At 34.5% G+C, this 20,935-nt stretch overlaps 1 protein-coding gene across 1 annotated transcript; it reads right to left on the bottom strand.

Annotated features, from left to right (window-relative positions):
* Nucleotides 1-16,074: 16,074 nt before the first annotated feature.
* Nucleotides 16,075-20,251, bottom strand: LOC141642306 (putative serine/threonine-protein kinase WNK9). The gene is made up of 7 exons (XM_074451081.1): nt 19,839-20,251; nt 19,702-19,739; nt 19,348-19,575; nt 18,390-18,610; nt 17,943-18,100; nt 17,417-17,843; nt 16,075-17,315 (listed from the first exon to the last, which is right to left on the bottom strand). Exons 1-7 carry the CDS (start codon nt 19,914-19,916, stop codon nt 16,255-16,257), a joined length of 2,211 nt encoding a protein of 736 aa, XP_074307182.1. The 5' UTR covers nt 19,917-20,251; the 3' UTR covers nt 16,075-16,254.
* Nucleotides 20,252-20,935: the final 684 nt, after the last annotated feature.

Below are 20,935 nucleotides of genomic sequence, written 5' to 3'. Positions count from 1 at the left end.
GCTAATTAGGTCACGACCCGATTTTACTCTTAATCCTACCTTATTAACCTTGACCTATTTTCACCCTCTCAAGCAGAAGGTCGCGACCTAGGTCATTAACCCAATCATTTTCCACTTCACAACATTCTCAATCATACCCCACTATCATATTATATACTTTTATTTATTATTTTTTTATTGTCCAACCAATAAAAAGTGTCCACCTAGAAGGTCACCAAGGTGGTCAATTTGCTCAACAATGGTCACAAATTGACCTTTTGATGCAAAAGGTCACAAATTAACCATCAAAGGTCACCAATTATACTTCCTTAATTATGTCATTAGCATGACCAAGCAAGGTCATGACCTACCAATTGACCTTGCTTGGGCATGGTCTAACTACTTGACCTGTAACTGACACAATAAAAAATGGTCCAAAGTGGCAAAATTAAAATTATCGACTTTAATACAAAAGTCCAATTGTTATCTAGTCTTTCATGAATGTGCCAAAATGAGAAAACTTCTACTCCCTCCATTCCGGTGAGATATTTACACTTGCTTTTTACACTAATATCAAGGCAAGGGGCAAAAATACACAACTATCCTTGCTTTTTGCACTGTTCCTTTTCTACTCAACCCTTTTCCGTAAATTTAGAGACCACTGCTTGAGTGCTTGGTCTTCTTCCTCTCTCTATCTCTGCTTTATGCTCTTTCTAACAAAATCCTCTATACACTTTCTCATAAAATCATTGAATCAATTAACCTATATAAACAAACAATTGACTCCTTAATTTACACAAGTACTCCTCTTCATTTTTCAAGTCTTTCATCTACCTCAACACACCTACACACCGAGTCAATGACTTGCGCAAGTAGCTTCGACTCGTGACTCGACCCGACCGAGTCAGCCTCGCCGCGTAGGTAGCCCTGCGCGATGAGCTTCTGAAGACACGTGACACCTGAGTCGGTGATCTTAGGGTTAGCTGATGTGATATGGTGGATTCTTGTTGGAGATTTATGATGATGTCGGGTTTTCGGGTCAGGTCGTTGACTGGTCTAGTGGTGATGGTTGTAAGTGGTGTGGGTTTGGTGGTGTGTCGGGTGTTTGGATAAAGTGAACAGATGATAGTTTGGGTCCTTTGAGATGAAGGACGGGGGAGGGTAAAATTGACATTTCGCACAACCAACTTTTCTAAAATAGAAAGTGTAAACATATCACTTATACTCCCTGATTAGGAAAGTGTAAACATATCACCGAAACGGAGGGAGTAAAACATTGCGGTAGTATTTATTGAACTTGTAATTAAATTTGATAACACGGCGATGTTTTATACTAATAATGATCGATTTTTTAAATAAAAGGAAAAGTTAAATAAATTCTTCTTAGAAATTTCCCATTTTTGCTCATTATTATGACTCACGATCCTCTCTTTTGATTCTCTATATGTTTGATACATAAATATCACTCGTTATATATAAAAAATTAAAAGTTACATGAAATTATATTCATATCATTTTGCTCAAATATTAATTGATTTGGAATATAACATATCGTGAAATGATATAGTTTGATAACTTAATGTTGATTGTTACATTATTCGAATAAATTTTATTTTAAATAATATGATATTTGATCGGTCACAAATTTATTTTTGTAAAACGTTGATCATGCATAATTAATTATCACTTATTAGTTTTAATTAAAATTGTATGTATTCTATTTTAAAACATTGAAGATATAATCTAAAAAAAAAAATTGAGAAAAAATAATTTATTTTTATTTATAAGTAAAAATATTAAAGGTCAATTATGAATTATATTATTTTTCTTCAATTATAATAATAAAATTTTAAAAACAGGTCGCACGAAGCGCGAGATACTACCTAATTTTCTCTCTAAACCTACGCAGTGATGGAGATCTAATATTAGGCAAATCTACTATCTACCCTTTTCTCTCTCCATCACCTAATTCATTTTAAACTGTTGATTCGGTAAATAGGCTCTCTATGTATTCCAAATAATTAGAGAGAATCTTGATTCCATTTTTATTGGTTGAACTTATCATATAGTAAGGTCATATAATAGAATTTGTGTACACCTGTTTTTTTAGTTAGTTGAACACTCTATTTCAGCGGGTGTTTGGTAGACGGTAAATTGATAAATTCTGGCATATTGAAATCTTTTAGCATATTTGACTACTTAATACGTATTTGGTAAATCCTACACACTAATTCACTTAATCATACACATTTTGCCTCATTTTTCCGATATTATCCTCCACCTTAAAAAAATTAAAAATTAAAAAAATAACTAAAAAAAATTAAAAAATTCCTAAATCCCACAAATCCCAACCCGACAACTCCCTGACCATGCCCTCTCCTTAGCGCCGACCAACTCCATCATCATCGCGCCGTCCACCCAATATCCGCCGCCAATTCTACCTCTTCACCGTTTCATCACCCAATATTCGCCGCCAATTCAACCGTCGCCATTATCCAACCCCTTACTGTTGCTGTCGACATTTCCTTACACCGTCGCTGGTTTTTTGATGGGGCGGCATCCTAGTGCAGGCCACAGGGAAGAGTTGAGTGCGGCGTCCTAGTGTAGGGAAAGGTTGTGGCAGGCGTCAATTGCAAGGGGTATTATCGGCGTCGACTGGTAGTGTCACAAGCATACGGGTCAGCGCAAGGATGAGTGTCCGGAGAGGTGGTCGCCGATGGTGTAGGGTGGTGAGGGAGGATGTCGGAGCAGGGAGTGTGGTTGGAGAGTCCTCCGGTGAAATTGATTTATTAGGGTTTTCATTTCTCATGATTCTCTATCTTGCTTCACTTTTGCTAGGGGTTGAGAAATGAGAAGGGTATATTCGGAATAAGGGAGAAAAGTGTGCAGGATTAAGTAAAATGATGTGCGGGATTTAGCATGTCCCAATTAATACGGTGTATGTTGTTTGGGATGTTTGGTAGACAACATATTGAAATATATAGTAGATTTGGCTGCAATCTACTATTTTACAATATGCTTCTCCACCCAGGATATTCAATTAGTAGATGACAAAAGATATAAGTTGACTTTTTATCCTAGAAAATATCTTATTATCATAGTTATTAGGATCACTAGTTTTATACCCGTGCAAAAATGCACGGATTACTTTAAAATTCAATATTTTAATTATTCCGTATGATAATTAGACATTATATCTTTCAAGTAATAATTGAAAAATATGATGTATATTAATACTATATATGACTTATATTAATGTCATACATTGTTAAAAGTTAAATCGGTGCATATATCGGTGCCGGAGATTAGATATTCAACAACTTGGCTAAATGCATAAGTTTAAAATGCGATCACTTAAATATGATAACAATTAAAAATATACCTAAAAACGAAAATAGAATAGATAATAATTAAAAATACACCCAAAAATAAAAGTCGATAACAGTTAATCGGGACGAAAAGAGTAATATATTATGGGCCGAAAACTTAAATAAAATTTACCCAAGACAAATTAAACAAATGCAAATCTCAAGTTATGTAAAGCACTCCGTATTTCCCAACCCACCCTCAAAACTAACCCTACCTACCACATCAGATTCACCTCGTCCGCCTTCCACTCTCACTCTCGATCCCCTCTCTAAAAAACCCAAATTAAGCCCACATACGATTTATAGCCTCACTCATTTCCCTCAAATATGAATCATCATCTACCTTCACTAAATCATCCTTTCATTTTTATTAAACTTAATTTGTTGTATATTTAAGAGTTTTTCGTTCAATTTTGAAGATATTTGGCTTAAAATGTTTACAAAGATCATGTAAGTATGAAATTTAAATGTTGAACAATCAAATTTTAAAGCAATAGTTCTTTTGCACGTCATTTAAAATTGTTAAATTTGCTAATAATTATTGTCATGATATTTTAATTTTTCTCAAATAAATACATCGATTTTTGTCGTCGTTTTCAATGTAACAATATTACCATTTGCTTTTATTATTTTGAGCCTTATTGTTAACATATGATTTTTTTGTTATTTTTTCCGTTTGAATTTAATTATTTTGAACCTAATTTGATGTTTTTCAACTTTTTTTATTTTTTTATATTTCTTGTTTTTTTCATATAAATATTTTTTTTCCTCGTTGTTTTGGAACCTGGATTCTTCATGACTTCATATATTCCACTACTTTCAAATCTGAAAAATTTTCTCCACATATTTTCCATTAATCTCATATCTGAAAAACTTTCTTTAATTTTCGGTTTGTAATTTTTTTCATTTTTAAGTAAGTTTAACGCGCTTTTTATTCCGGCTTTGTAATTTTTTTAACGATTTGAACTAATTTTACCATGCTTTTAATTATATTGAGTCTAAAGTAAATTAAATAGAGCCAATGAATTTTTGTTGATGAATAAATTGTGTAAATTGTGTGTGAGAACAAAAAAGTAGAAAGAGAGAAATTAATTCCTAAAAACTTGCAACCACTTTTGTTTGAAGCAAAAAAATCACTTTGAAACCCTGATATTTAGGATCCAATAGCAAGTCTCTAAAAAACCTAGCTTTTATACTAGGTAGATTTGTTAAACACTACCTTTTATAATTTAGTCTTTGTGAAACACTGCCTTTTATTTCAAAATTTGTATAGCACTCCCTTATAAATCTTTTTTTGTGTCTAATACTCCCAAATTGGTACATCCGGTGATAAAAACCAATGGTCCGACCATTTTCTTACTTTCGCACGTGTGAAGAAGGATCAATGTTTTCCCTCAATCATAAATACTAATACCTAAATAATTGAAACAATACCCAAATTAAAAATGATAGCATCAAGTCATCAACAATGCGATAATCAACAATCAATTAATTCGTTGAACACTTAAATAACAACATTAATTTCCTTAAACTCTTAAACAACAACATTTTTATCTAATTGAGGAAAATATTATTGAAAACAAATACAATGAAACCAATGAAAAAGACATACCCTGGTGAAGAGCTCATGATTTAACTGATTTCCCGCCTGATTTAGGGTTTCGATTTTAGGCAAAATTGCTCTATTACATTTGGGGTTTGATTAATGAAAACGTGAAAACGGGTGAGGGAGTGTTAGAATAGGTTTGCACGTGTTAATTGTTTTTCATCACACTTAAGTCGCTATAGGAGGGGAATTGTGAGTGATTAACACAAAATTAGACATATACGAGAGTGTTAGACAAACAGTTAAGTAAAAGGCAATGTTTCGCAAAGACTAGATTATAAAAGGGAGTGTTTAAGAAATGATCATAGTTATTAATAATTGATTCATGTCACTGAATATGTCTTAGTATGATGGTTAAGATATAGATATAGTAGACAATAGGTCACGGGTTCGAATCACCCCTCCCCTCTATTATAATGCGACTAACAGACCTCAGTTTAATCAGTCATTTCAGCAAGCTTAATTTTGTATAAGTGTTTAGTAAGTATCTTTAACAAAATAAACTAGCTGAAGATAAGTTGAATTATTCGACCAAAATATCTTATTTTGTTAAATATGAGCTACCTGGCCTTTTCAACTATTTTGTCAAACATTTTAATATAATCATTTATCTTATCCGCTCCTAACTTTTCAGCTGTTAGTCAGCTTTCAAGTTTCAACTGCCTTTTTAGCTAGTTTTATCAAACATAATATCCTACTAAAAGTAAATCATTTTAACCACTAACACGAATGCAAGCAAACCGAAAAATAGGCCATGTCGAAAATGGCATAACCCAAAGCTACCCATACAATCGACCCAATAACAACGCTTTTAAAACAAACCAAAATCCCAGAATAATCTAACTCAAACACCCTAGTCCCTACCCGATATGTAAAATAAACCAAAAAACCGACTCAAATGACCCGTTTACGAAGGGTCAATCACTATTCACCATTCCAAATTTACCACTTCATTTTCAATCAAATGGAGGGACCCTTGACACTCTACTACCCTCCTTTTGTAAGCCAAATACTAGAAGAAAACATCAAATAGTCCCAAGTCAGTCCTCTCCTCTCTCATTCATAAAGCTCCTGTCTTAGTCTTTGACTTGGACTCCCATCCTAATTCCAATAATACCACACAAGAATCTTGAAAAACTAACACAAAACTCTCTTATTTTCTCTCACAATCTCCCTCACTACTTGCTTTATTTCCTATTTCATCCCCACACCTCTACACAATCAACCTTCCACTCGTGCGTTTTATTCCTCCATCGATAAATCCATTATTTCCTCATTCTTTGTAATCATCAACCAATATAATATAATGACCCGGAACCCGTACCGGTTCTGGGCCGCTTTTTTCGTAGCCCTCCTCTTAATTTCCGCTAGTCGAGCCAGGTTCTTAAGTCCCGGCTCGACTGGCTTGACTAGGCGAAGTATTATTGGGTCATCGCCACCGGTGTGTAGATCGAAATGTGGGAGGTGCAAGCCGTGTAGGGCGGTCCACGTGCCGATACATCCAGGTGTCAGTATGCCATTGGATTATTATCCCGAAGCCTGGCGATGCAAGTGTGGTAACAAGCTATACATGCCCTAGCCGGGAAAATTCTTAGGTACATGGGGGTACGGTACTATTTGGTTTGGCAGTAATTATAGAGTAAGACGGTCTCATTAAGTAAAAAGACAATTCATTTTATTATATTAATAATAGATGAATGTTTTTATTTTTTATAGAAATGGACCGACTTACTGGGTGAGAGATCGTCTTACACTATTTTGTTGTGTTTGGTTTGAACCAAGAATAGTCGGATTGCAATTAATGTTGATTATGAGCGTGAAATCCGATGAAGAAGCAAAATCAACAGTGCAATTAATGAGGGATTGATGTAATATGAAGATGTGGACTGGTACAGTAGATAGTCATGTGTATCACTAGTGTGTATGATTGTATTTTATTTTATTTTATTGAAATATCAGGAATGAAAATATGAAATGTTGTTCCTCGATCCGACGTTGTATTGTGAACATTTGTTTAGTACTTGTATCAATCAACATCAGTAAGTTATTAGTTCGAGAATTTTGAGCTTTACCTCTTTAATGTGACAGTTAGTCTTACTGAAGACGGATCGGAACAAATAACGGGTAATGTCACTCACAAAACGGATAGGGGGACAAGGTGGGGCACCCCCATGTGCTTCCCTCTCTCCTCTATTTGGGTTATTTGTGAGAGGAAATGGTATCCGTCACTCCAAAGTGACGGATACGTGCCGTCTTCAATGAGATTTTGTGTTAATGTGAATATATATCATCATCTCATGATTTATTTGGAAAGTGTATGTATTTTATGTTTAAATTAATCTCACTATAGACGGATATATCTATTTAAAGTGAAAAATGGGTCAAATATGCTTAAAGTAGTGACATTTTTGGTTCCATCATGCAACTTGCTGCTTGTCTTATGCCTAAAGTGAGTGAATAACCAAGTGGTGTTAGTCCATTGGTAGTTGGGAGCCTGGATTAAACCTTGAAACTTGAAGAAATGCAGGAGTTGAGAGGTCTCAGGTTCGACTATCAGCTGGGGCGATGATCACTTGGCCACTGCAGCCGCCGAAGGGGGTGACTTACATGGTTCATGTAGTGGTGCGGGAATACATGGGCCGGGGGGGGACTCAACCCCCTCGTCATAAAAAAAAATAAAATAAAATAAATAAAGTGGGTGGATATTTGAGTCGGTTATAACTATAGACGGATATCTCATGTCTATAATGAGAATTTGTGTTTATGTTCATCCATGAAGTATTTACAATCGACAATTGTAAGAGATCCGAAAATATAGCGGTTAATCGTTAACCCCTCAATTCCTTTCAATTTTATACAATTGTTCAAAATATTCATTTTAATTTTATACATTTATTCCATTAATTTTATACTTCTACTCGAATAATTTGTTAAAAAAAAATGACTGAAATTCCAAGACTATACAACTGGATGTACAATGCTATTGTACATCCAAGGGTATTTTAGTCTTTTTCAAATACTTTTACAAAAAAAAAAAAAAAAAAAAAAAAAAAACTTAACGTAATCCAATTTTCAATTCAATCCTCCTTCTTTCCTCTTACTACTTCCATATTTTTCTAACTCCTACCCATCTCCCTCCATCATCCAATTAATGAATCATATTCTCCCTTAAATTATTATAATTAATTGACTATGTGAAACAAATCATATGACATGACTCGTGAGAAAGGAATTTTTTTATCCAAAATTTATAATGCATGAAAATAGTTGAAACTCGTATTCTTTTTACATTAGCTCGTATTCTTATCTTTATAGCTCGTATTCTTATGTGCTCGTATTTTAAAGCTCTTGATCCTTTTGAGCTCGTATTTTTTTTTACATTAGCTCGTATTCTTTTCTTAATAACTCCTATTCTTATCTTAATAGCTCCCATTCTTATGTGCTCGTATTTTAAAGCTCTTGATCTTTTAAGCTCGTATTCAGTTTACATTAGCTCGTATTCTTATCTTAATAGCTCGTATTCTTATATGCTCGTATTTTTTAGCTTATATTCTTCTAATAATAGTTCGTATGATTGATGTAGAAATTTACCTCAAAGTATTGTTAGATCCATTTTTCCTTCTTGGTGATGATGTAAATTGCTTCTCGTTCAACAAAATATTGTTAGATGCGTTTTTCCTCCTTGATTATGATGCTAATTGCTTCCCTTTCATCATATTAGAATCAGAATTACGGAAAAGAAAGGTTTGTCGACTGTCGTTTAAGAGAAATTTAGTGAAAAGAAAGAGGATGGTTTGTCGACTGGAGAGAAATCAGAATTAGGGAAAAAGGAGTTGTGTATAATTTCTTCTTTTATTGGCCCTAAATAGTTTATTATTTAATATATATGCCTGTTGTACAATGCTACCATACAACAGGTTGTAGGATCTTATTTGTGGTGGTATGTAATTTTGTGGTGGTCTTTACTTAAATCAATACTATATATTAAATCCAGAAACCAAGGTATTTCAATGTAATTAAAGAAAGTTATACAAAATAATTATACTATATAGTTTTAAATCAATAGCACCGTGTGATGGCCCAATTGAGGGATCTCAATGCAAATATTATATAGTTTGGGTTAAAATTAAATTATATAGAAGCTTGATAATTTTCCTAAATATGGTCAATTTCCTTAAAATAAAATAATTAATTAAGATGGTCAATTTCCTTAAAATAAATTATACTATATTGCATAATTCTTTCGATTTGATTTAATACATATATGTAATATATTTATATAAATATATAATCTCCTTAAAATTGGATGTCTAAGTAATAAAGTAATTTCGTAAGTAAAGAAAAGAATTGTAGTAACATTGGATATAATTATATGATAGTAATCACTCATTTGAATAGTAAAAGTAACAATATTATCAGCGAGATTAGTGAAAGTGGTAGAAACAACATTGGGAGTAGTGAAATAATTAATATTAATGCGGCAATAGTGAAAGTAACAATAATTACGGCGGGAGTAGTGAAATTATCAATATTAATGCAGCAGTAGTGACAGTAACAATAATTACGGCGGGAGTAGAGAAAGTAACAATGATTACGGGCAAGTAGTGAAATGTTATTACTATTGTTTCATTAATAAGAGTAAAATATTAATAGCGGGCGTAGTGAATTTGTCTCAAAATTTATTTCATCGTAATTTTAGGATATGTCACAGAAAAATATATTAATGATAAATTTATGGGTTATGCAACTTTAAATAATTTAATTTAATGAAAAAAAAAAATTAATGGTAAGTAGAGGCAGCCCGGGCGAAGCCGGGCATCAATACTAGTCATTTAAATAGCAGGAACTACAATTGTTATACTAGATTACTTATTAAATTTAGGATTCCTTTCTAACGATTTAGTTATTTTTAGGTGTGCATATATGTGGTACTAGACTATTAGCTAGATTTTGTATTTTTAAATATTGAAAAAGTTTATGAATCGTGCATATCATCTATTCCATTTTCTTGTTTCATCTTGTTATTCACTGTATCTCTTTAGAGACATCGATTAAAAAAATATTAGTAAGTGAATAAATTGTCGAAAGAAGAAAGTAGTGAAACACAAACGTGACAAAAACAGAGGAAGAGAATCCGCACGGCCGCACCCCATTATAATGGTAAAATTCAAGACAAAATAATAACTATATGGGAGATGCGATAGAGAGCATACTATATGTACTCAATACTCCAACTACTGTATAGTTTTGTTGTGAAAGTGTGGAACAATAGGATTTTCGTAGTAAAGCATCAAGCATCAAGCATCAAACCATAGGCCTAATGAAAACAAGCTTTAACAGCACCGGTGGAGCTAGGTAGAGCTGGGTGGGGGAAGGGGTGATGGGATATATAAATATAATAGTTGGGTTTTAACTACTTCCTCCATTCAACTCCAAACTACCATAGTACACTTTTCACGTTTGCCAACGCATGTTTTGCGCGGTAAATATCATTAGCTACGTATATGCAAAAATTATAAAAGTTACATATTTTTAATGTACTCGTAAAGACGAATCAAATAAGATCCCACAAGAATATATTTTCACTTATATATTGAGAGAAAATTGCAATTGAAGATTCATTTGTGAATAGTATGCAAAAACCAATATGGTAGTTTGGAGTTGAATGGAGGAAGTATTATCTTAAAGTTTTAGTACGTTGAAATGGTTCATGTATCATGGTATCAGAGTCAGCGTGACCAAAGGTCACGGATTTGAATCCTGGCAATCCCAATAACTCATAAAGTGGAAATTCAGCACAAGCTATGGGAGGTAGGGTTAGGTGGCGGGCTAGCAGATCAGGCGCGCACGACTCATCATCCGAGGTTTATAATAAAGCGTTCGAACTTTGTTTTAAAGAATTCGAGTTATATCATAAATTTTTTTTACTCATCCACCAGAATATAAAAAAAATAAACTTTAAGAAAATTTTAAAAAAATATAAACACAAAATCTCATTTGTGACGGCACGTATCTGTCACTTTGGAGTGACGGATACCATTTTACCTCACAAATGACCCAAATAGAGGAGAGAGAGAAACACATGGGGGTGCCCCACCTTGTCCCTCCTATCCGTTTTGTAAGTGACATTATCCGTCATTTACTCTGACCCGTCTTCGGCAAGACTAATTGAAATATAAATTAGTTGTAAAATACTATTATACCACCAAAGGTGCAGTGTTATTTGTGATTATTATACATGATCAGATCTGGCAGGTCTAAAAAAGAAGCTCTATAAAGTGGTGCTACTCTTGCTTGCGCACATATACATGCAATTATTATTGTAAAGTTTGCACACTCGGTAATTGTCTGTCTTTCCTAAGCCATATACTCCGTACTTTTGTTAACCCTTATAGTAGAAATTAATTACGAAAATAGATAATAACGTCGAATCTAATATAATATCGTAACAAAGAGCTACAGTATTAGATAAGGAATAATGCACACTCACAATTTTGTTTGTAATTGTTTGGAGACATTGATTAAAGTGAATAAACCTTTTCTTAGTAGTCTACCAACCACGTGAAATTATATTCCCTTTGTATTTTTTGAGGAATTTCTGCAATCAAATTTCAGATCAAGCCCACAAAATCACAACTCCATTCTTACTATGTGTGGAAAAAGAGTAATGAAGAGACTGTACACCTTCAATTTGTTTTTTTTTTTTTTTTTTTTATTAGGTAAGAAAACTAGGTTGATCCTCTAGGGTAGGACCAACCTATCTCATCCTTTCGAATGAGGGAGGTAAGTTGAAGTCACCGGCTATCAAACCACCTCGAAAGAGTTGGACATGAATATCCAACAGAACCCATGAAGTCAACAACCTTCAATTTGTGTTGTTTCTTATATAATGGCACGTAATTTGACTCATTTTCTTCTAATCATTTGTTTACCTTTTCTATTTTAGGGTGTCTCAGTTAATTATTTACCTTTTATTTTATGAATGCCTTTATTTAATGGACAATTTGATCCTCCACGCCCAATTTCGTTCACTTGTTATCTAATAATTGTCCCCTCCTATTTCCTTGATCTTTGTGTCAAAATCAAAGGTAAAACAAATGGCCGGGACGGAGGGAATTTAATCTACTCCACTCTCAATTTCTTGTATAATATCCACTATAATACAATATTTATACAATAACCATGCTTTATCTCTAAAAACAATAAGCGCTTAAATAAAAAAAAAAGTAATGTGGTGTACAAAATTTGTAGTACTCCCTCCTATTCTATATGATCTTTCACATTGGTTTTAGACCAATATTTAGTGGAGTGGTAATATGTGAACGAAAATAAAAGTAGGAGAGAGAATGTGGGGTTATATGTTATATTAATCACAAATAATAGACAAATAAGGAAAATGAAAAATCTTTGTGAATTTTCGTTTTAGGAAATGCGGAAGATGTTAGTGAATAAGAGAGAGAATCATTTACTAATCCCCTAAGTTGGGTCTGTTTTTTGAATATCGACACCACAAGATTGAATAGATTATTAGATTGTAAATTGTAGACTCTATAACGACATCACAAGATTGAATAGATTGTAAATTGTAGATTCTATAAGTAATAGCCCACCTTTTTCTCTCTCATCTATCAAAATAAAAACTATTAAGAGCATCTCCAATGGTTTGGCTTAGGGACTTGCTTGCAATTTCATAAAATTGCAAGCTAGTAGCTCAACCATTGGAGTTGGCCATGTAGACTAGCTTTGCCCAAAAAATTTTAAGCTAGTAGCTCCATGGAGCTACTTACTTAAATGGACCCACATGTGTAATTTAACCAATAGGAAAATAGTGATCCTATTAATAAAGTTTTAATTTTTTTTTGGAAATTTGGAAATTGAATAAATAAATAGAGGAGTATATTAAGTGGGTCTAATTAAGCTACTAATAAGTTGGCTAAACCATTGGAGTAAATTCTAGCTTAAAATGGTTGTAGCTTAAGAAAATGATGTGGCAAAGGTAAGCTAGTAACAACTAGCTTACCATTGTAGATGCTCTAATAGTCCACTATTTTGAACTCTATATGTCATATTAAGCAAAGCGTCTTGTTATGGGCTAATCTCGCCACAAGCTGAAGATCTCTCACAAAAAGGGAGAGAGGACAAGATGGGGCACCCCGTGTGCTCCCCCACTCACCTCTCATGGGTATTTTGTGAGAGGAAATGGTATCCGTCATAAACTTGTGTCAAATATCGCCGTTTTCAATGAGATTTTGTGTATTAAGTTAGACGTGTAGACTTATTTCCTATACATTTAGATAGAGAATTACTGCTTTCCAGGCCTATGATTTCTGGGTTTGACTCACCTCGAAAATTTTGATATGAACTAAAAATACATTGGTACCAAATCATTCGTTTGTCTCCGAATACGTCTTATCTTTTCTGATTTTTGATTTTTAAGATACAACTTAGGTGCTGACTTTTGACCACCTGACATGGATGGTGGGTGACTGGGTGTAGGTGTTGCATAGTTTCTGTTCACGACATATGAGGTGTTCATGTATGGTGGTGAATTAATTTTCAAAATTATTAGAACAAATTTAGTTAGGTCGATAAATTCTGACTCACATAGTGATGATATGTTCAATGCTTTAGTTGTTGCTACTAAGTGATACTCGTATATTAATGTGGACCTGGTAGTGCAAGTTTGGAACTTTAATTTGGATGATTTTGCGGCGGGTTCTTATTCATTCTCACTAATTTTTTTGCGTATATTGAATGGGCAGTGTACTCCGTATGATTTAAGTTGCATTTAATGGATTACTTCCTAATATTTAGTTTTTAATAAGATTTAGTTTAGTTTTACTTGAAAGATTAAATTAGCTTTAATTACAAGACTTTACTAATTCTTATATACAATTTATAGAGCTGTATCTATCGGAACCGTAAAAATAAATATAAGAATCAACAACAAAGTGGTGGAATGGGTGTTAATTGTTTTCAAAAATCAACACTCATTAGTTAGGAAATTATACTCCGCAGTAGACAATGTTGTTGAAAATAAATGGACAAAATTCTGGTGGTGAAGCAACTGATTCTCCATTAATATATATATGGGGAAGGTCATTTTGAAATTACTAATATCACTCATTTTTATGAGGCGGTGAGTAGTAACATGTTTTAGATTTCCCTTGCATTGTTGTGACATTAAAGGTGTGTTTGGATTGAGGAAAATGGAGGGAAAAGAAAGGGAGGGAAAATAGGGATTACAAATCCCTTATTTGGATAGCAAATAAGGATGGAGGGAAATGGAGGAGGAGAGATTTAGAGGGATCCATTTACCCTCCTTCAAGGCAAATCAAAATCTCTCCACAATAGGCAAGATTTGGAAGGAAATGGTATTCAAACACTCACATCCCATGTGCCCTCCCTTCCCTTACCTCCCTTTCTCTTCCCTCCTTCCCCCTCCCCTCCCTCCACTTTTGCTATCCAAACACACCCTAAAGAAAAGTGTAGTGGTTTATCATTCCTCCTTAGATAAGAGAGGGTTGTTATGTGATTTATAAGCGGTTTGTTGAATAATGCCTTGAAATCTGTTAGTTATTGCTTCGAACAATAATCATTGGGTCTCTTAATAATTTGTTTGGGCTTGATTCTGTTTTAGGGGCTTACGGTAGTTCTGTTTAGTTTTAGAAAGTTTCCTACTCTTCACCTCACTTTGAAGTTATATACTGTCCCGCTCATTTGTTGTCCTTTTTTATTTTGGGGTGTCTCAGTCATTTGTTGTCCTTTCTATTTTAAGAAAGAACTTGATGAGTAATTTGATCATTCTCATTCAATTTGTTCCACTTGTCATTTAGTTATTGGCTTTTTCCTCTTTCCTTGGTCTTTGTGCCAAAACGAAAGGACAACAATTGACCGGGACGGAGGGATTACTTTTTATATTTAGTTTTAGAAGGTTTATTAATTGTTAATTTTTTTTATTTTTTGGTGACAAGGGAACCCGCAGCCGCTATTTTCGGTGCGCACCGGGTAAACCCTCGGTTGTACGTGATAGCCTGCAAACCACGTATACCATGTAAGCCACCAGAGGGTGACAGACTCGAAGTCTACTAGGCATGGACTCAGGCCAATAATGCTCCACAAAATTTTGCTCTTGGGGAGGCTTGAACTCCTGTCTCTTGAAAATTTCACCTAAATTTTAACCACTATACTCTACACTTACGGGTTTATTGTTAAAAATTGGTTGTCCTTTTAGTGTTTGATTTTTTTAGACAACAAACATTTTGTGTTTGATTTAGTTGTTAAGGACTTGAGCCATTAGATAAAGAACCAAACAAAAAAAAAACATGACTTCATTTAACCACAAATGGTTGACGAGTTTCAGACCACTTGATGGGTCCATTAGATCTTGTGGCCCATCAAACGAGTTTTAGATCACTTGATGGGCTCACGTTATTTGTTATTACGTTAACCACAAGATCTAATGGGCCCATCAAGTGATACGGCCTCTTCGTTCGATTACTTCTAAAGATTTCTAAAGATTGTCGACAAATTACTTCAAATCGTCAATTTTTTTAATAAAATACCCAAAATACCCCTATTGTATTTGTGCTTTTAATTCATTGGCCGCCTCTTTGAGCGACTATCATAGGGGTAGTATCGAAAAATGTTAAACTAATCGACATAAAACAAATGTATTTTTCTAAAATCAAAACGACGAAACTAATCGTAACAATGTAACTAATCGATGTAAAACAAATTGATATTTTTTTAATAAAAAAGGAGGGACTAGAATCTGCAGTTCCCACGTCCAAACCAGAACATTCATGTCCAAACCTAGAGAATTTGTGGTGAGTGAATGGCTTGATTAATCTTCGCATATCCGATTACCCGACACTGATTTCATTTCAACGGCTCTTATGTTCCGTGTTTCTATTACTCCGTATCTAACAAGATTATCGAAGAAATTCGATGGTCTTTTCCAATGTAATATTGGCCTAAATATCCAGCAAGCAATATGGACCAGAACAAAACTTGTCCATCAAAATAGGGTTCATGTAAGTTCGTATTTTCTTTATGCTTAACTTGTACACACTGATCATTACTTTCGCAAAACGGCAAAAACTAAAATAGGCAAATACATGGCACTTTAAAATGGACAAGCTATATTTCTGTATAAAGTATAATTGTATAAGGGATTTTACTCAATCCAGTCGTTAAATACATACCGAATGTGTCGCGATCTTACGTCTTAGCTAAGATCACTCACAAAAAAGCCAAACAAAGAATGTTCCCAATTTCCATGTATAATGAATCACATATTCACAGTAGAATTTCGTTTCTCGCTTGAATATAGAGGGCGGTTGATTCTGCAGCGTCAACTGGCAGAGAAGTTGTTCTCTGAAGTGAATGAGGATACGCCGGCGCTCTATAACTGCTTTCGCCAATCACCGGGTTCTCGGGACTACAGGACTCGCTCTGCAGCTTTCGGGTAGGTAAACCTGAACGTTTTTTCTGACCGAAATCCCAAGGGAAGTGAGGTGAAAAATGCTTTCTCAGTGCATATTTCAGATCGTTTTCATTCAATCCTTTCCCTGTCGATCGTTTTGGTAACTTCTTGTCTCTCTTTACTTCGCTGTGATCCTTCCTCACAGGTAATAATAACGGCGGCTTCTCTCTGGGAGTTACTAATTGTCGATCCTTCAATTCTTTGAGCTGCATTTCGTACTTGGCTTTCAGCAAACTCAAATCATTTTTAACTTCACTCTGATACTCATTATCATCTAGTACTGAGCCAGACGGGGAGTTGTATGGGGTCCGTGTATCACTGCCAAAAGGCATCTTAATCTTCCGGCTCTCACTCTCCCAGCCCGACTCATCATGCTTGTCACCGGCTTCATCTAAATCAAACCGAGTTGACCCATGGAAGTTCCAGCTGGGTCGACGATCATGCTGGATTCCAATATCCGGGAATGAAACCTCACCAGATCCGTCACCTTTATAGGTTATCTCCTCAAACCGCCCACGCATAGAAGTAGAGCCATGACTAGCGCAGCGAAGCATTTGAACTCTGCGGGGCCCGGGGCTACCAAATGATATAAAATCAGCTAAAGTTGTTTTAGGGGCACAATCGGGAACTTCGTCAGCTTCTTCTGCACATAATTCTTTCTTCAAATCAGGGACAGGTGAGGCAATCTCACTATCGTCTATACTTAATCCGGCCTTCCAATCAGGGACTAGTAAGGCGATCTCACCATCGATCATATCTGCTATACGAGTCACATCTTGGTCATTAATTTCAAGTTCTGAAACCATTTCCGTAGCAACGGTCATAGCGGTGTCAGTCTCAATGTCAAACGGGAAGTAAATATTCCGAATTCTTCCTGCAAAGATAAAGCACACAACCGGTGACCGGGTGAGTATAGAACATTCCTTATGAATAAAAAAAACAAAAAAAAATGTGTAGTTCTGCGGTTTTAAGAACCTTCTTTATCGGTCATTCTTAGCCTTAGGAAGATATCGCCGTTTGCTTTTCTTCTACCTTGAATTGTAATGTCGTCATTATCCGAACTGTCGTCATCTTGTGAACTAAATAGCCCGATTTCACTGGCTGCTAACTCCAGTGTTTGGCATTCATAATCATGATCAGGTTCATAGCCATCAAATTCATTGCCATTCATCCAAGCGCTAGGATCTCGGTAGGGTACTTCAACAACAAGTGGACCTATTTTGTCACCGTCTTTATCATGACTAATTCGTCTTGGATCACTTCCTTTGTCATTGCTTAGCAGAAAAGGGTCCTCTAATAGCTCCTTTGCAGAGAGCCGATTAGACACAGTCGCTAAGCATTTATCGACAAACGCTCGAACTTCTGGATCTTTTACTTTATATAGAGCATCTGGTTTTTTGCCCTATCGAAAAGAATCAATAAATCATTCTACTAGCTGAAAATGAACACACCGATCAAATTCAAAACCATACATTAGGAAAAATGTATCGGGTTTTCTTACAGAAACTACTTTCTTGTAGATTTGAGCCGGGTGAGTACATTCACTGTAAGGATATTCAAAGGTAACCATTTCCAGTACACACATCCCAAACGAGTAGATGTCAACTAATTCATTGTACTCCTCTGCATAAACCTCGGGGGCCATGAATTCCGGGGTACCTTAAGTATGAAACAGTAATCATTCAATTTGCGAAAAGTATGGAAAACGGTCATTCATTAATTTCTGTTTACTAATTATGATGCCATGATTCTTTGCTTTCCCAAGTAGCAATCAATCAATACAATAATCTTTGAATGGATCTAATACATAAAATGTCAAATTGTCAAACATTAAAAAATTGCTTCAATCATAACTTTTTGTGAGAAATTATGGAACTAAGGATTAATAAAATGCAATTATTGAAGTGGTCCAACTATATAATTACCATATGAGACAGCTCAAACTTACCAACGCAACGGGCGGCGTGTGATTTCCTGAGAATTGCAGCTAAACCAAGATCACCAATCTTGACTTCCCCTTGATTCCCATTAATGAAAATGTTATCGCATTTAAGATCTCTATGTATCACCGGCGGGTCATGGCTATGAAGATACAATAACCCTTCTAATATCTGCCTACACCATTGTTTTACTGCTCTTATGTTCACTTTCTTGTGTTTCAATCTATACCTATAGTAATGGTCGAAAAACCGATGTCAAAACATCAACCATTGCACATAAAAGTGAATATAACCACTAAGCTCATAATTCAATCCCATAATAGAATTGTATAAAAGCTTCGAGAATGATACTGGAATACAAACTCATATGAGACCGTTATATGCATACAATGTGTACAGTCAATTAATAGAACTGTACAAACCCATATGAGACCGTTATATGCATACAACGCGTAGAGGCAGTTAACAAAACTGTACAAACTCATATGAGACCGTTATATGCATACAATGTGTACATCCAATTAACAGAGAACTGGACAAACTCATATGAGACCGTTATATGCATACAACGCGTACAGGCAATTAACAAAACTGTACAAACTCATATGAGACCGTTATATGCATACAATGTGTACATCCAATTAACAGAGAACTGGACAAACTCATATGAGACCGTTATATGCATACAACGCGTACAGGCAATTAACAAAACTGTACAAACTCATATGAGACAGTTATATATGCATACAACGCGTACAGACAATTAATAGCTTGATCTCGTATCACTAACAGAATTGTAAAAAAACATTGCTAGCTATACTGAAATAAAAACTCATATGAGACCGTTATATGCATACAACGCGTACAACAAAATTACATTAACAACTTGATTGATTGTATGCATATAATCGTCTTACATACGACTAACTAATACAGTAGTAAAAAGGGTGGATTTGACTGACTTACTGTCTGAGAGTACCAGAAGTAAACATTTCAGTAACAAAATTGATATTTCTGTTATTAGTATCAACCCAAGAAGTATAAAACTTCATAATATTCTTGTGTTTCAAAGTTTTGAGTAGGTGAATTTCACTGTACAGCCTTTCAAGATCTTCAGGCCTTTGTAAAAAATCAGTAAGCTTGACTTGATTCCATGCCACTTCAATTCCATCATATTCATCAAATGCTCTATACCTGAAACCAAATAAATAAATAAAAAATGACAACGTTAACCCAGTGCGTCAATGACTCTCGCAAATTATCAAAACCCGATACAAGAAAAGAAAAAGAAAAAAAAGAAAAAAAAAGAGAATTGCTTACACTATTTTTGATGACCCTTTGCCAAGGATTTCATTGTACTACAAAAAAAAAAAAACACAAAATTAATAACATTAAATTAATAACATTAAATTGAATAAAAAAATTGTAAAATTTGGAAATGATGTAAGAAAACATACTCTGCCATATCTACCAGTAGGATCAACCTCAACATACTGAGAAATTTCCTCAGAATCATGATCAATAAGACCATTCATTCCCTAAATGAAAAAATTAAGAAAAGATCAAAACTTTGATTATTATTCAAAAAATGGGAATTAACCCAGTAATATAAATGTATAATCAGTATCAAAAATGGGTATACGGGTCAAAATTTTAGTTTTTTTTTTTCTTTTTTTTTTTTTTGGAAAGGTAGGGTATAAAAATGTAAAGAAATGAAAGAGATTATGTGAAGAAGAGATTGGGGAGAAAGAAAGGACAAGTGAAATGTACAGCTGCGTGGTAGTAGTCCAAAGGGGGACAAAGGACAACAAGGCATGTGCGCATATAATCTCAAGTCAAGTTGGGTGTGATGTCTTGATTAGGATGGACTACGTAAATTTAGTAAGTCTTGTTTAAGTCGGAGTATTAATCTTAGAACGGATTAAATATTTCCATTTGATGATAAGGAAGACAAAATTTTTGGCATTTTTTATAGAATTTATTATGTAATTTGGTACGTATTTTGTCGACTTAAATTTAGGCCTCATTTGGTTGCCTACTCAATTCATGGGAATTCTAAAATCCCATGAATTGTGGTTTTGGGAGATTGTTTGGTTACCCCATTTTTTATAAAATGGGGGAGTTTCCAACTCCTACATGATGGGGGAATTGAACTACTTACTCCTCTCATGGTCATTGGAAACTCCTAGGAAACAAACTCCAGTATGAGCAACCAAACATATTATTGCAATTCATGTGAATTTCGATGTAGGAGTTTAAATCACGTGCATTGCAGATTAACACATCAAATTCAATTTCGGTATGAACCAAATGAGGCCTTAATACAGATAATGCCTGTTATAAATGAAAATTTGTGATATAAATTATTATGCGAGTTTTTTTTGAGTAAGAAGTCTAATCATGGACGCGGTTTATATACATTTTTGGACCATACAATATCTTTTGGGGTGGTGAATTGAGTTATCCATGTTTGATTGTTTGTATGGGAATATATACTTGGTGAGGGGTGAGTATGGGGTTTATAAGGGTTGACTCTAAGTTGGATGTGAAGGTA

Source organism: Silene latifolia, chromosome 2 (assembly GCF_048544455.1).
Source record: "Silene latifolia isolate original U9 population chromosome 2, ASM4854445v1, whole genome shotgun sequence".
Taxonomy (NCBI): Eukaryota; Viridiplantae; Streptophyta; class Magnoliopsida; order Caryophyllales; family Caryophyllaceae; genus Silene; species Silene latifolia.
The sequence above is the reverse complement of the archived record's forward strand: the minus strand, read 5'-3'. Positions and strand labels throughout refer to the sequence as shown.